At 32.3% G+C, this 17,860-nt stretch overlaps 2 protein-coding genes across 2 annotated transcripts; both read left to right on the plus strand.

Moving 5' to 3' along the window:
* Window positions 1-201: 201 nt before the first annotated feature.
* Window positions 202-6,551, plus strand: TRIADDRAFT_22993 (uncharacterized protein; the record flags this gene model as incomplete). The annotated part of the gene is made up of 23 exons (XM_002110576.1): window positions 202-237; window positions 801-876; window positions 1,584-1,679; window positions 1,788-1,832; window positions 1,926-2,020; window positions 2,127-2,237; window positions 2,366-2,486; window positions 2,560-2,687; window positions 2,774-2,979; window positions 3,077-3,111; window positions 3,250-3,314; window positions 3,377-3,500; window positions 3,610-3,711; window positions 3,859-4,014; window positions 4,105-4,204; window positions 4,290-4,401; window positions 4,661-4,830; window positions 4,924-4,997; window positions 5,133-5,291; window positions 5,421-5,532; window positions 5,949-6,096; window positions 6,267-6,334; window positions 6,413-6,551. Coding segments are annotated over 23 exons (2,478 nt in total), but the record flags the coding sequence as incomplete, so codon positions are not given.
* A 2,140-nt stretch (window positions 6,552-8,691) lies between these two features.
* On the plus strand, window positions 8,692-16,481 carry TRIADDRAFT_54806 (uncharacterized protein; the record flags this gene model as incomplete). Its single annotated transcript, XM_002110577.1, has 27 exons — window positions 8,692-8,958; window positions 9,506-9,619; window positions 10,128-10,203; window positions 10,813-10,908; window positions 11,129-11,223; window positions 11,341-11,451; window positions 11,678-11,798; window positions 12,027-12,154; window positions 12,275-12,460; window positions 12,682-12,724; window positions 12,945-13,009; window positions 13,112-13,235; window positions 13,346-13,447; window positions 13,615-13,770; window positions 13,862-13,961; window positions 14,043-14,154; window positions 14,297-14,350; window positions 14,527-14,696; window positions 14,820-14,881; window positions 14,999-15,040; window positions 15,126-15,197; window positions 15,299-15,457; window positions 15,574-15,685; window positions 15,807-15,893; window positions 15,999-16,068; window positions 16,150-16,217; window positions 16,343-16,481. The coding sequence occupies 27 exons, from the start codon at window positions 8,692-8,694 to the stop codon at window positions 16,479-16,481; spliced, it is 2,931 nt and encodes a 976-aa protein (XP_002110613.1).
* Window positions 16,482-17,860: the final 1,379 nt, after the last annotated feature.

Raw genomic sequence — 17,860 nt, forward strand, 5'->3', positions numbered from 1 at the left:
GAGCAAGTAATGGAGAATGGAACCAATTTTTCTTGAGTTAGAAACAAAGTTACTCGTATACAGTAACGGTGATCTGCTCTGTCAATAAATTGCTGTTGAGGATAAGATTGCAATCGTAACAAGTAATCTCTGATTTAGAAAACTCCCGCGCGAGAAACTGAAACAGTGGCAACTCAAAAGTTGAAAACCAATGGAGTTGATGATGCATCAAAATTCGGTTGGATTAAGGGCGTCCTGGTATGATATTTTTTTTTAACTTAAATCTGACTTTTATACATTGTCGCATCTGTTTCTGTGCGAATGTGATCCTTAAGTAAAGTAGTAATGTAAACTTCTTAAAGTGGACTTAAGACGGAAATGAAAAAGATTTAGTACGACATTCAACTAGAAATAAGTCGTCACTTCTTGTATATACTCGTGCATATTGTAATATGGGCTACTAAGGATTCCTGTGGCTCTTGACTAGACCCTAGTGGTCTCGGCTTTCCACATATTTGTATCAGTTACTTGTCAAAGCTTTAATTTTCCTAGCAATTCTTTATGCTTATACTTACCCACAGGCGACTTTGTGCATTTTGTGCACAAGGCGATCGCCTCTTTTTACACTCTTAAGTTAAAGGCAAAGTGATTGATTTAATTTATCATATTCTATGTTGTATGAAAAACCTTCATAAAGAATGAATATGTTCTTTATTTCTTTGATTAATGATATCATTTATTCCTCAGTAGGTTGACTGAAACTATTGATAAACAATTACGATATAATAACTTTATCGCCGCTGTTTACTCTGTTAATGCAGATTCGATGCTTGTTAAATATTTGGGGAGTTATGTTGTTTTCACGTCTATCCTGGGTAGTTGGCCAAGCCGGTCTAGGTAGGAGAACAAAATGGCAGTCAACTTTGTTATGATTAATTCAATTGAGCATGTTAATATAGCATTGTATTATGTTAACGTATTATGTGCAAGAGAATACCGTTGCCTTTCATGATATCAATAATGACAATTATTGCCATTTTATAATTCTTCAACGATTTTTTAACTCGTATTATATATTAGAGTTATTGTTTACATCAATTATGACGTCGATACAATAGCTTGTAAGTGATTTTGAAATCTGACAACAGTTTAATCTAGTATCAGCTTGCTTGCGATATGAAATTTGAATTTTTTTATAGTTGGTTTGATATTGGTATTACTCATCTAGAGATATTCTTAATTCTTTGAATTTTTTATTTCTATATACAGTGCATGTAGAGGAATTCATTTGAGAACATACAGTATATTCACTTACTGTTACGTGGAATTTATAATAGAATAATTTTTATTATATTGCTGTCCCATTCTCTACTGTACTGTAGGTCGTTATACGCTAGTGTGTAGAAATGGGGTTATACTAGGGGATTGATTCACGTATGATTACTATATATTTGGCTAATATGATTTAAGACCCCTATAATTGATATATTATTTTTAAAATTTTAAAGTTTTAGAGTTGATCACAGACTAATAAATAACAACATAGGCGTGTAACGTAACTGATACTGATTCATTGCCTTCGTGTTTTGGGGTTCATATGATAGGCTTCGCTTTGCTGATTATTCTTCTAGCGGCAGTAATAACTGTTGTAACTACTTTGTCTATGTCTGCTATTTGTAGTAATGGAGAAGTAAAAGGGGGTACGTAGTTATATAATTGGTATTTCTATAAATCTAAATTTATTAGAAGATATATTACTGTGATACTAGCTATTCAGTTATAAAACTTTATGTTCGTTTCTTTTGAAGGTGGTGCATACTACCTGATTTCTAGAAGTTTAGGACCTGAATTTGGTACTTTTTACGCAATTCGATTAAAATCGAACGATATGTTAGCTAAATTATGCGCATGGATTAGTTATTTTACGTCCTTGTTCTGCGATATAGGTGGCGCTATAGGATTAATATTCTCCACCGCTAACGCTATTGGTGTAGCATTGTACATTGTTGGTTTTGCTGAAGCTGTGAGAGATTATCTAAAGGTAATTTGATGGAATCATCAATTAAAATTAAATTAGACTGAAGATTATCTTATTAAAATTTCAAAAAATTTTTTTAAATACTTTATTATTCTTCCATGCATCCTAGGTTATAAACGTTGTCATAGTCGATGATCTTAATGATATTCGCATTATTGGCGTGATAGCAGCTACACTCATATTTGTTATCGTAATGATCGGCGTAGCATGGGAAGCCAGGGTAAGTTCGCGATATAATCATTGACGAATTAGACATTAAAGTAAATTATAACGGTAGGAACTTTTAGTCCAATATATCAAAAGAAAATAATTAATATATAATTATGCATTATTACCTTATCATATAAGGCCCAGCTCATCTTATTTGTTTTACTGGTTGGAGCGATTATAAACTGTATAGTTGGTCCGATTATTTATTCTTTTACAATGCCCGAAGAAAAGCGTCTTCGCGGATTTACTGGACTAAACGGTAAGATGCCCATGCAATTATATTATGAATAACGATAGCAATGTTTCTTTACAGTAATGATCATATATTTTAGGGACTACTTTCTTAGCCAATATGCCTTCGAAATTTTCACCCGGCGAATCATTCTTTACAATTTTTGCTGTTTTCTTTCCTGCTGCAACTGGTATCCTCGCAGGTGCTAATGTTTCAGCAATTTTAAAGGTAAAAACTACATACAGATAGAATATCTAACGGTGAAAATTAGAGTTGCTATTTACTTCAGAAGTAGTAAATGCGTAATTTTACAGAATCCCTCAAAATCAATACCGAAAGGAACGTTATCAGCCATTTTGATCAGTACCATCACATATTTGGGTTTGGCTTGTCTATTTGCATCATCGGTCGTCCGATCAACCGCTTATGCTTCTGATGGTATTAACGTTGTAAACTGCACATTTCCGAATAGTTACGGACTTCTATGTGATTATCAGGTAATTAATTATTTTTTTTTGCAGTGACGTGAAGGATACTTTCTAGTTTAGCAAGATTTCATTTCGTTACCTATTATGAAAAATTGAATTGATGTACTGTATTAAATCACAGGTTGCAAGTATGATTTCTGCTTGGGAACCTTTAACTGCTGCTGGTAACTGTATATTCAATATTTTAAATGTGCTACAAATTAACCCTTGTAACACTATACGTATGACTAATCGAGTTGAGTAGTATTTCATTATCACTATTGTTAATAATCCATTAACATTTAACGTTACTATTATTCAAGGTATTTTTGCAGCTACAATTTCTTCGGCTTTAGCAAGCTTGGTAGGAGCTCCAAATGTTTTACAGGTACACACGTGCTTTATTTAAATCGAATACGATCGATCTAATCATTTTAGTCTCATGATAAGGCTGTTGGGAAAGACAAACTATTTCCATACGTTAAAATATTTGGCGTTGGCTATGGAAAAATGCAAGAACCTCGTAGAGGATATGCACTTACGTATGCTATATCGATGGCATTCATTGCCATAGGTATGGTACATGATACAACTACGTTATATTTACCTTATCTAATATAGATTTATGCTTGGAAAATAATATATAAGCATACCGTTAGCTCTAATTTTCAATTTTTTGTTAGGAGACCTCAATGACATAGCTCCGATCATTTCAAATTTTTTTTTAATCGCTTATGCATTAATCAACTATTCATGCTTTGACGCATCGCAAGCATGTTCACCAGGTACAGCAAATGTAGTCGGAAAAATTTTTATGAACCGTCTTTTACTTTCTTACATTTTCTCTTTTTAACATGATAGTAATACTGTAATTTAATTAGTAAGTTGGATGATATTCATTGAAAGAAATTATTTAAATAATACTTTGATAGGATGGCGGCCATCATTCAAATATTATTCCAAATGGTGTTCACTTCTTGGCGCTGTGCTCTGCATTGGTGCGATGTTTGTAATTAATTGGTGGGCTGCCTTGATAACCATTGGTTTCGTTGCTAGTTTATATAAATACGTTGATTATACAAAACCAGGTACATCTTGAAGCATTGATTTGATAGATACCTTTTTCAATATCTAAAATAGCTATTAATAACGAGAAACGATTTTACTGAAATATTTAGAGGTCAATTGGGGTTCGTCTGTGCAAGCCCGTCAATACGTCAGCGCATTAAATGCCGCATATAGACTTAATGCGACTCTTGACCATGTCAAAAATTTTCGGTAGATATCAACTGTTTTCGTTGTTCAACATTTTGCCATGCTGTTGTAACTGAAGATAGCTGGTATTATTATTATCGATGTCTAGCCCACAGTGTCTTGTACTTTGCGGAAATATATCTGAAAGAAGAAATCTCGTTCAGTTTGCCTCGCACTTTACAACCAACACTGGATTATTAATTTGTGGTATTATTCAGCCGGTATGAGTCAATATAATTCTTAAAATGTTTTTCTAGATAGCTTGAATCATTCTAAAACTATTGAAGAATATAAAGTGATAAATGATGATAATCAATTAGGAAAAGGCTCGAGAACGCTTGCAGGAGCAGTATGAAATCTTGCAGCAGATGAAAGTAAAGCTGAACTCATTTCTCAATTATTTTATTATTTTAAATGAAAATTGTTATCAATCGTAACTGTAAATTAGTAGCACTAAATGAATGTACTATTTCATTGTAGATCAGAGCTTTTATTTCATCGGTGACCAGCAATGATTTACTTTCTGGTGCGAGATCGTTAATGCAAGCATGTGGTTTAGGCAAATTGTCTCCAAATATGATTCTGTTCGGATATATGGAAAATTGGAAAAATCGTCTTACTTTGGTGGACGATTATGTAAATATAATCCAGTAAGAAAAAATGTCATGTTTTCTGCTCATTTCTGTACTACTTAGTTCATTACACTCGGAATAAAATTAAGAGAAATTTTAAACAATTTCTAGCGATGCGTTTGATTTAAATTTTGGGGTAGCGATATTTCGAAATAAGAATAATATTTCCATGGTACCTAATAAAGGTATGTTGTACATTGTACAACTAAAATGGCATATACTAGTATTATTTTAATTATTTTTGTCTACACCTATAATGTGATTTCTCTAAATCATGTTGAGACGTTTTAAATAAAATTTATATAAAATTTATTATGAAGCTGAAAACTCCACCCGAAATACTAACGAAAGTAAAAATGGTTTGGATGAAATCTTAACAGAAATGGTAAAACTTTCTCCAGATGATAACTTTACTCAATTAAAAGATAAACCCAAAAGAAAAAACGTAATTGATATCTGGTGGATTTATGACGACGGGGGTAAATAAATTATGGCTTACTACTTGTAATTCCGTTTGCAATTGTTAATATTCATTTTAGACATCGAGAATGCTGTAGTATTCCCATATTAGTTACATTGTAAAAGTTTTAATTTTGGTTTTGTTATAGGTTTGACTGTTTTGATCCCTTACTTACTAAGCCTAAGCAGATATTGGTCAAATTGCAAATTGAGAGTATTAACCCCTGGAAAGCCAGAGAGACTGCAGCTAACGATGATTAGGTAGTTATAGTAGTTAGACATTCGTAATTCTTGAATTGAATCAAAGTAGTAGGAAATGTAATGAAATTTCGAACTCTGGCAAGTTCAACTTGTTGTGTGTACATTATTGCACGGATTAAAATGAAGTCCTAGGGAAGTTTTTGTAGAAGTTCCAATATCGATGTTACTGAATGATACCGTGTCCCAAAACGTCTAATCGCATACCATGCTATCTAGATGCTAGATAATGTTTGTGTAAAATTTTTGTGGAATAGACATGTATAAACAAATAGTAACTTGGAATGAGCTAATCGAGTAATGACTGACCATTAAATTATACGAATTTCGGTTGTTATGTATACTACGAGTATTTTTATCTCCCTATGTTAAAAATAAGTTTCTTATTAACTTCAACCGTTGTGTCTGCCTCCCAATAGGATGGCAACTCTTTTGAAAAAGTTTCGCATAGATTATGAAAATGTAATTGCCTTGGGTGATATAAATGAAGAACCTTGTGAGGAGAGGTACAGTATTGAAATTGTGATAGTCAATAATAATACGGACATACGTCGTATAATTGCTAAAGTTAATAACGTTTATATAATTTTAGCATATCCCTTTTTCGGGAACTCTCTGCTGACTGCGAATATTGTGATAATAACTTGGAGCTGGATGATAAAGTAAGTTAAGATCGTTCATACTGAACTATTTCTATTGCATCGAACTAACTGCAAACTATTAATACCGTTAAACAGTCTAAAAGACACATCAAAATTGGCGAATTGTTATTGAAGCATTCTGCCGGATCAAATTTGGTAGTTATGTATGTATTATTTTATTATATTATCATTGAGCCTGATGTAAGACTTTTTAAACGAAATATGTTTTAATCGTTCTTTAGCACCTTACCTATACCTCGTAAGAATGTCTGTACCGCAACTAAATATATGAGTTGGTTGGAGGTTATATCTGGTTCACTAACTTGTCCGGTATTAATGATACGTGGAAACCAAACTAATGTTTTAACGTTTAATTCTTAAGTAGTGATTATAGTTAAAAAATCGATACTAACACGAGAAGTATGAAATTTAAAACTTTCCTATCATATACTTCAATATCTCCTTAAGTTGCTTCTGCACAGTATATGCATACGTGTATGGTATTTCAACAAGATTAAGATTTAAAAGAATTCAAGATAAAAACATTAAGATGCTATTATGCTGTCTCAGATAGCTCGTTGTTCGTAATGCGATGCACTATATCTTATTAGCGGATTTAAGTCAGTACTTTTAATTTTGCTGTGCAATTATCATTGTTATATTTTCATCAGACAAGCCTATCTGATATATAATTATAATTGAATTTATACTGAAAATATATTTGCTGATTTGATAATGTATTGATACACATACCTTCCTGTCGTTCAAATCCTGTATTTACGTTTATACTGAATAGTCAAAAATTTTTACTTGTATTAAATTACAAAGTTTCAGTTTCACATGAAGACGATAAATACCACATGTAAGACTGCAATACATCGCTGTAATTAGTACTTATATCACAATTTTTACGCAATACTCTACGCTGTATATTTAACATGTGGAAAGTTATACACGCTTCTATCCTATACGCGTATTGAATAATACAGTATATAGAAAATTTTGTGTCATCATTGGTGTGTAAAAAATCTTTTATATTTTTTTCCATTAACTGTAATTTCGTCTATTTGCAATTATAATTTTCATGTAACTATCCACTCTAATATTGATCTTCTATTGAAATACCATGATAGAAGTAATAAAAATTGTTATCATTGCAGTTGACCGTGACGTACATTATGGCATAGGTTTTCGAAAGCTGTGGCAAAAGTATTGCAAATATCTAATGATATCTTTTATTGCTATACTAGAAGAGTGCTAATCTGTCCAGTGTAGTCGACAGAAGAGAAAGGAACAGGGCATGGACGAAAGCTGTAAAAAATGTGTAGGCCGACTTTTTTGCTAGTCATTTCAACTGTACTGACCATCGGTAATCGTAGGCTATACCGTACAGGAGCCTGCTCCAAATTAGCTGCCTGGCTGGTTTTGCATAGTACGGTGCAAAGTTACAGCTGCAGTTTATTGTTAAATGACTGCAAAAAAAAGTCGACCTCCACATTTTTTGCAGCTTTCTGCCGTATCCAGTCCCTCTCTTCTTTTTCGAGTAGTTGATTGCATACGTAGATGAGACCTTCGCAAAAATTTAATATTCTTATCCCCATCCCATCGTATTTATTACTGTATTTTCATATGATAGTCACACTCGCAGTAGCCCAAAATAAATCTATAACACCGGCTAGTGTGCTCGCTATCACATTAAAAGTCATTGCCAACCTACTTTACAGCGCTAATTCCAATCGTTTATGACTTTAAATAAGTTTATTTTGCAAAATCGATATTAATTAATTAACTTCATTCATCTCAAGCCGCGCCCTCGACATCACCTGTGCACTCGTATAATCCAATTGACGTCATGTCGTACTGTGCAAAAATATTGTCATGTCTTTCCATTTCTTTTTGATCCTATGATACGACAGATTAATGAATAAAAACGCTCTCTTAATGAGATGACAGCTATATTGCACAGCTCTCCTTTAGACTTGGCTCTGTTTTGCCAACACCCGGAGTACAGTATCCTTATTAAGGACTCTAGTATAGTGCAGTATCGTATGCTGTACCATGCAGCACTGCGCAGGCCCAACTATTGTATAACTAATGTCACTAAAGTACGCTGAGGCAAAGATCTGTATTACTTATTTAAAGTTAAGTAACCGTACCTGCCTAAACCGCCAAACAGTCCCAATATATAAATTACAATTCCTTTATTAGCGTTTCCAGCGGCGTTTTATTGAATCATTTCCTTGTCCTAAAAACAAATGAATCATTTGCTTGGGGCTCTATTAAACTGTAAGTAAGACAAAAATTGAAACTATTCGATCTGCTGTTGATTGGCATATAAAAGTAAGCATCATCTAGACATATCTCTACTGTAGATACTCACTCGTAGCTGGGAGACAATCGATGTTACACTAATCTAAAAAATGAATTAAGATTATGCCAACTTGCTTGACTCTAGGACACATTTAGGCAGGGAATTTGGCTAGATTGCCAATTATTAACTAATAACAACAGCTAGTAAAGCATGGATCAAAAATCCGAGTTAGTCAACAGTAAATTTCGGGTTAAGAAGAATGTAATCATCGAATCAACCGAGGAAAATGATGATATTCGATCACATGCATCAAGTAACGCTGATGAACACCAGAAGACTCTTCAATTTACTGCCTTAAATAGTTCTTATTTCACTACGGATGCCTTACCTATGATGACGTATTATAAGCAAACGTTAACATCGCGTGATACACGTCGAAATCGACCAACTTTGCAAGATCTTCATGAGCCAAGAGTGGTAATAAATGAATACTTTTAATCACTATATTGTATTGATAGCAGTAAACAACTATACCCAAATGGGTATAGATAAAATGAAATCATAAATTGTTTTCACTGTCAAGACTGTAACAGAAATGGAAATCTTTTCCAAAATATTCACCGCCTTGATAGAACATATAAAGTTTTCTTTTCTATTTCTTTCTAGCAAGAAGAGTAGATGATGTAGAAAGATTATAATGATGGCAGTGCGATAGACTCATATTGTCAATGATTATTATTTTAGACGGTCAAATAACTACATCACTTTAATAATTCTACGGATTAAAATAGCGATGATATTGACAATTACTGTTAAGATTAAAGTACTGTACACAAATATACAATAGTGAAGAATAGGCTTGTGCGCATATACCTTTGGTGTTTTCGTACTGATAGAATATTCGATACACATAAAGAAGTGTAAATATGCCGCCGTTCTTGCTTGTGCTATTAAAAATTCGTCCGCTGTCTTGACTAAATAGACTATACAAAACTGTCGATTGAATCTATTCATTATTAATCAGGGTACCAATGTTGAAGAAGGAAGGGTAAGAAAGATGGAGAAATCGAAATCAGTTGATGCTGGTGGCACACAACCGGAAGGTCCCAGTAAATTTGGTTGGATTCAAGGAGTTTTGGTATAGATTATAATTATCAGTAGTATAATATGCTAATTAGCAATTGGGCTAGACTCACTGATTTCAACACTTTAACTATTTGTAAGCAAATTTCGTTCAGCTAAGAGAAAAAAACTAGTGGATAACCTATCAGACTGTAATAACTCGACTTACAAAATCGAAATCATATCGTACTGTAACTATCTAAATAGACAATGCCATCAATAGCAATAGTTAAACTGGGCAGCATGATGATGGTAATATCCTATAGATTAACTTAACTGTGTCTGTCATTAATAAACAATTACAATTAACCGTTAAATTTATAGTTAAGTAATCCTTGATATATATTCAGAACTCTATAAATGTAGCACTACTACTGTAGAAACTATAAATTATGATCTTGAATAATATCTTAGCACTATTTAGCTTACCTATCTTTAAACTGATTCGGGATAACAAATAGACACATAACTTTAATTAGTTAACAACTGCAGTATAACTACATTTGTTAATTGGATACTTTTAGATTCGATGTTTGTTAAACATCTGGGGAGTGATGCTCTTCTTGCGACTTTCATGGGTTGTAGGTGAAGCTGGTATCGGTATGTTAATTAATTTATGATATATGTATTTAAATACTAAATATAGACGAGTTCGCGTATCAACTCTTACCATCAGATGCAATATTGTGACTACATATGTCTCCTCTTAATTAAAGTACATGTCCTATATCTATTAACAATAAAACTGCAACTAGAAATAGATATGTAATGATTGTAGCACATTGTAGTATTTATCCTGCACAGTTTATTATGCAAATATAGTACTTACGATTTCTTGCAATATAAATATAACAACATATGTTCACTTACGATAGATACGAGTACAGTAATTCTACATTAAAAAGTATGTTCAACACCCATGTTACAGACTTATTTTTAACTTCGTTAATTATAATCATATTTAATTGCTACAGCGTAAAGTTTTCGTATGTACACTACAATTTACGCTGCATTTACAACTCAATCATCACTTACTGACGACAACAGTAAACCTTTTCATAATAATTGCAACATATTAGCCATGATATGGAATATAGAGCGCTCTAGAAATACAATATTGATAAACCTGTATATATATTTCATGAAGGAAATTATGCCATACTTACGTGAACTATTACTGATACGACAATAAATTAAATACTCTTGCAGGATTTGCGTGCCTCATAATTCTATTAGCAGCAACAGTAACTACTATTACTACCTTATCAATGTCTGCTATTTGTAGCAATGGAGAAGTAAAGGGAGGTAAGTTCATACAAAGTATGATCATTGGCGGTTTAAAATCAAAATGCGTACTTACACGATTGCAATGTGATCTACAGGTGGAGCATACTATTTAATCTCAAGAAGTTTAGGGCCGCAATTCGGTATTTATCAGATTTGTGTTGCAATTAATGTTTTCAATATTTAAAAATTTCTAGAGATGATATCTCGTTATTAATAGTTAACTAACTAATTAAATAAGGTGGAGCTATAGGATTAGTATTTTCTGCTGCCAATTCAATCGGCGTTGCTCTGTATATCGTCGGTTTTGCCGAATCAGTAAAAGATTACCTCAAAGTACGAAAATAAAAAATTTTGAACAATTTGAGATTTAAATGTTGATTTCGGACTTTAAAACTCCTTAATGGGGTACACATAGCTGATATAATGTCTTTCGTTTTGATGCAACTGTAGGCAATAAATATAACTTTAGTCGACGAGATTAACGACGTTCGTATAATTGGAGTCATTGCGGCCACAATCGTATTTGCGATTGCAATGTCAGGTGTTGCATGGGAATCGAAGGTGCGTATAGATATATGTCAACGTAATAAAATACTTACATAAATATTATCATTCATCAATATTCACGAAAAATAGCTTCTGAGTGACTTCTATTTTATACTATTAATTTGCTTATCTTATCTTGTGATATGCAATTTAGTCATGCACAAGTTAAAAATATTTATTACGCCTTGTCAATCTATTTTTTATTGACTTGTGCGCTACGATATTTTGAATTTACATTTAGGCCCAGGTTATTCTGTTCGTTTTGCTGATTGCTGCTATCTTAAATTGTATTGTTGGCTCTATCATGTATTCATTTATTATGCCCGCTGATAAAGTCGCTCGTGGATTCACAGGATTAAGTGGTATACTAATTTAATTATATCGTGCGGTTATACAGCTTCGCTATCTTGCTACTTCTGAGCGCTTAATATTATGTGAACAAAAATTGTACCTGATTGGGTTGCTTTAATAACGTACAGTAGATTTCTGATATTTATCATATATGCATGTACGTATACTTGTATATTGAATATTTCAGAATTATACGACGTTTTAACCAATATCTGACTTGATTAATTTTAACTATACAGCTGCCACCTTTCTTAACAATACCGCGCCGAAATTTTCACCTACTGAGTCATTCTTTACTGTCTTTGGAGTTTTCTTCCCAGCTGCTACTGGTATTCTCGCTGGTGCAAATATTTCTGCTAATTTAAAGGTATACTAAGGAAGATCTGAATATAAGATGTTGTAATTGATCATACGTCCATTTCGAAATAACCTTAGATCACAAATTATCATTTACACTATGTCATAAATTAACTATTTTCGATACTAGGAGCCGTCAAAGTCTATTCCGATTGGAACTTTATTAGCAATTTTGATCAGTACAATTGCTTATTTGGGATTAGCATGCTTATTTGGATCAGCTGTTGAACGATCTACGATATTTTCCTCGAGCAATAATACTTATTCATTAAACTGTACAGCGGGGTGTAGATATGGTCTTCGATATGACAATCAGGTAGTTTCTTGACTATAAATCTAAAGTGTTTACATTTGATATGACACGATATTGAACCTTTTGATGGAATACTACTATACAATGTAATACTATTTGAACTGGCTAATTATTTACCGTCCTTTTAATACAAGAGAATTAATGAATACAATCCTAGTCAATACCTTCAACAGGTATCGAATCTTTTTAATGAAAATAATTGTCAAAATGTTATCATCTAATAGGTCGCAAGTATGATATCTGGTTGGGAGCCTCTTACTGCTGCAGGTATTTTTCTTGACTATTTTATTTTATGTTTTGAACCTAAACTTTGATGTACACTTATATCATTGAGCGTATGTAGATAAAATCTTGTTTGTTAAACGAATTCACACTTACGCGTTTACTTCGTACGCTATTTTATGGACTATAATCAGGTTATTCTGCTATAGGTATAATGCGAGTATTTTGATATTTTGGTCCGTTTCGATCATATTGTACAAATTAGGTATTTTTGCAGCAACAATTTCGTCAGCTTTAGCTAGCATGATTGGCGCTCCGAATATTTTACAGGTATACAAGAGAACAATTCGTTAGATACTTGTGTGCATTCAGTATAATAAATCTAGTACAATAGTAAATTAGTAAAATAAAGAAAATTTTTTGTTTCTTCAGGCAGTGGGAGCGGATAGACTATTTCCATATTTGGAGTTTTTTAGTGTTGGTAATGGTGAAAGAAATGAACCTCGCAGAGGAATTGCATTAACTTATATTGTTGCCTTGATCTTCATCGCTATTGGTACTGGATACTACATAATATTAATTAGTATTATAAACTAGATGGAAATAATAATTTTATATTATAACATAATAATGAATATTAAGCAAATTCTTTTGTCGATGTTTCAGCTGAGTTAAACTATATAGCACCTATCATTTCCAATTTCTTTCTGATCGCATATGCATTAATCAATTATTCATGCTTTGATGCATCACAAGCGCGTTCTCCTGGTATGCCCTTTTGTAAATTTAATAATAATATTTTGCAAGTTTTATGTTACAGACTTACAGTATGTAGTTCATAGCATAGCATAGCTGTCTCTGATTTTCACTTAGTTTAATGGCCTTTCTTATACATTGTATTAAAAATACAGACGCATTATATTATTATTCCCTAGGTTGGCGACCCTCTTTCAAATTTTATTCTAAGTGGTGTTCTCTTGTTGGTGCTTTAACATGTGTTGCAGTTATGTTTGTTATTAATTGGTGGGCGGCATTGATTACAATTGCAGTCGTTATTGGCCTCTACAAGTATATTGATTATTCGAAACCAGGTGAAAAATAGCAACTCTTGCATGCTAATAAACAAATGAATGATCATAAATTTATATGATTTAATGCAGTATCTTATGTAAAATATTTTAGTTGTCAACTGGGGCTCATCTGGCCATGCTCGTCAATACATTAATGCGTTAGATGCTGCATATAAACTAAATACAACAGTCAGCCATGTCAAGAATTTTAGGTAATTAGTTATAGGACTAGAAATTGTTCTAATATGTATTGTTAACGGGAAACAATTTTGTAACGTCGATGGATAATCTAGGCCTCAGTGTCTCGTGTTATGTGGAATTCCATCTGAAAGACTACCTCTTGTAAAATTTGCTTCGAATTTTACTAATAATTATGGATTACTAATATGTGGAAATGTTATGCAGGTAGGTGTAGTCACCGTGTAATATATATACGCGTACTGTATATCGATGAAAGTAGATCGATTATTATGATGGCTTTCATGGGTCGCTGATCATAATGTCTTTCTTTCGATAATTGTTACTAACACATATAACATAACCTTAGGAAAAGTCTAATACTGATATGAAAGATCAGTATAAAATTCTTCAAGAAAATAAGGTAATTTTGTTCATAAATTACTAGAGATCGTTTAGTAGTAAAATGATTATACAAAGCAAAATCTTAATAGCAACTTATTATCTATAATATTTACTACTTGTCATAATTATAAACAAATACTGTAACGGTTATTTAAAAAATTGTACGATGCTAACGATTCCTTGATGGTTAAACAGATTAAAGCAGTTGTAACAACCGTCACTAGCACAGACTTTATCTTGGGTGCGAGAGCATTAATGCAAGCATCAGGTTTAGGAAAATTATCGCCTAACATGATTTTATTTGGATTCTTGGAAAATTGGCAGAATCGGGATGATAGAATCGAGAATTACGTTGCAATAATACAGTGTGTGACATGAATTATGAATAGTTTATAGCCTTCATATCGTTAAAAATAGTAGTTTACGCAATGCCGCTTCTTATGTAACTGAAATATAAATCTTATATTAAACTTGTTGAACTGTTATAGTGATGCCTTCGATTTAAACTTTGGTGTAGCAATTTTTCGTGATAGATTAGAGAAAGAAAAAGGTAACTATACAGGTCACATTCTATTCGTTATAGATTTACTTTTGTGCTTAATTACATTTATAACAGTTAACCATTAAAGTGAGATATCACTAATGGTATTGTTATCCGATAACAAAGGCGAAAACAACTTCGATAAGAATTTACAGGAGTCAGGAGAAGGTCTGTAATTCGGTTTATGCAGTATTTCATAATTGACAAGAAACATGTTACTAAAATGTAGCATAAATACCTTTCACATTGATAGGTGTACGTTTTTGCAGCAATCGAACTAAAGAAGGCAACAACTTGGGCGGTGAAGTAGTAGACTTTGGTAGAGGTCAGTAGACATTAGTAACTAGCTATTTGTTTATGAGAATGGCTTAGCTAGGATTGATTACTCTACATTGTTAAAAGTAAACGCATTTTTTCTACTATTAGGCGTACTTTCTCATAATAAACCAGGAAAGAGTGACAGTAAATTAAGCAATAACTTTAAGGAGCTACTTAAGCAACCTGTAGAAGATAAGTACGTTCAGCTGAAGGAAGTTCGAAAAATAGATAGTGTAATTGATATATGGTGGATTTACGATGATGGAGGTAATAAAATGTGTCTTTTTGCTAATGGTGATAGTGCACTAAGCAATTGTAGCTTGAATGTCGAATTTATTGAATTAATATCTGGTTTTTATTAATGGCTTCTCAATATGTAACAGGGTTAACTATTCTAATTCCTTACTTGTTGAGCTTAAGTAAGCGATGGTCGAACTGTAAATTGAGAATATTCACACCTGGAAAACCGGAAAAACTACGTGATACTATGATTGGGTTAATAGAATTTAGGACAATATAGTATAATTTTTTGAATACCAAAAGGACATTATTTTATAAACGATGTTATCATTGTTTAGCACACTCTAATATCGTATCCTGGATGTTGACTTGATAGGATGACTATACTACTAAAAAAATTCCGTATCGAATACGAAAATGTGATAGCAGTAGGCGATATAAATGAAGAACCATCTGAAGAGAGGTAATTTTTTTCTTACGTTAGATTTTCTAGCCAATTACATGATAACGTAAATAATACTGCTATGATAAAATGTGTCTGAATTGGCATGTTACGTTAACTTTTTAGCATGTCAAGATTTTGTCAATCATTTCCTTCACTGGGACATATTTTTGGTAACTCTGATATAGAAAATAAAGTAAGTAAGCCAAGATAAGTAGTTGAAAAATAATTAATTAAAAATTTTAATGAAAAATTTTTTATCTTCCAATTTTATCAGACCAAAATACACATTAAATTAAGTGAGCTATTAATTCGCCACTCTATGGAAGCTAGCCTAGTCGTTATGTAAGTCTAAGAGATTACTTTGCTTTATCGAATGTACATTGCGAACTAAATAAACGTTTGCCTTTCGGGAATGTGAAGAAATATTCCAGCCGTATTGATTTTCTTTATTTTTCAACTCTACTCAGCACGTTACCAGTACCACGGAAAAATTTCTGTCCCCCATCCGTATATATGAGTTGGCTAGAGACTATATCAGGCCCATTGCCTTGTCCAGTGTTGTTAGTTCGTGGCAATCAAACGAGCGTTTTAACGTTTAATTCTTGAAAATAATTTATGAACTAAGTTACAACTACTTGGGCAATCTCTGATGTTGTATAACAGTATATCGTATTCATTTTTTATCATGTTAGTAAATTATGATATTGACTTAATAGCGAACTTTCAATTGATTTTCATAGCGAAATTATAAATATTTATAAGTACCTCGTTAATGATACTCTGTTTTGCATCGTAGAGATTAAATTTTCCGTTGAATCTTTTGATTTTCCCAATTTATCTCGCCAATAACCAATGCTTTACCATTAAATTACATTGTATTCTCGAATTTTTATCTTCTACGTCTCTTTAGTTATTTTTTTTTCCGTGCTTTAGAAGATTATCATGTTACTTATAGGTGATTGCTGGTGTATAATTATATTCGTATATATATTAGTAATATTACAAATGTATACGTAAAATTATGTGTATCCGTTCGCTGCACTGAAGAAATTTTCGTCTGCATTTTGATTAATTAACGCACATAATTTCCCTTCATGTAATTCATATCGATACCATTGGCTTAATGGACTAATTTAAATACCATGCAAATTTAATTAGTCTGTTACTTTCGTTCAAGTTAACCGTATTCTCTTAGGTGACGATTTCAGTTCCCTTCGGTACGATAATATTTCAAAACAAATGTGTATGTTATAATTTTGTTGAGCTGGTATTAGATATGAAGGGTATAATTAATTACTGAAAGTAATTTATTTAAATATATGTTACTTTTTAAAAAATTTTGAATTTGGGTAGATGTCCCCTGAAACTGAATCGCAACATTGATCGGTAATATGATATTTGTTATTTCAATCGCCCTATATCAATGTGCGCTCTGTATAGCAGATCGTATTTTGCTAAATATACATTGCTTTGGATGCAACGTTGGCTAATTTAACTAATTATAACTATTACCAAGTAAATTACGATGTAAATTAATTACCGGAAATACGTTTTATGGATGGCATTTTAAAGTAAATTTTAATATGTATATCTGTTAATTGTATATCAGTAAGATACAATAAGTACTATTGTACTTCTATTTGTCTTCATTTTCATTGTAAAGGGCTATCTTGGATATATCTATTTCAATATTATTGCCAGATAAGTTTTCGTTGGTTTAATTGCGCCCTGTTTCCAAGGACTGTAACCAAGTTTACTTTTAATGATAGACGCAAAATAAAGGTTGTACATTACCTCATTTTATCTTACTTTGAATATCTACGCTCAGAATAGTACAGTGCATAATAATTGAGGGATATATATAAATTTAGTACTACAGTTGAGTAATACTAAAATGACATGATCAGGAAGGGGAAACAATACCCGTTGCCTGCTTACTAAGAAAGTATTCAACGTTCTTTCATGTAAGCACAATTGTCTATATT

This window comes from Trichoplax adhaerens, genomic scaffold (genome assembly GCF_000150275.1).
Source record: "Trichoplax adhaerens TRIADscaffold_3 genomic scaffold, whole genome shotgun sequence".
Lineage (NCBI taxonomy): Eukaryota > Metazoa > Placozoa > Uniplacotomia > Trichoplacea > Trichoplacidae > Trichoplax > Trichoplax adhaerens.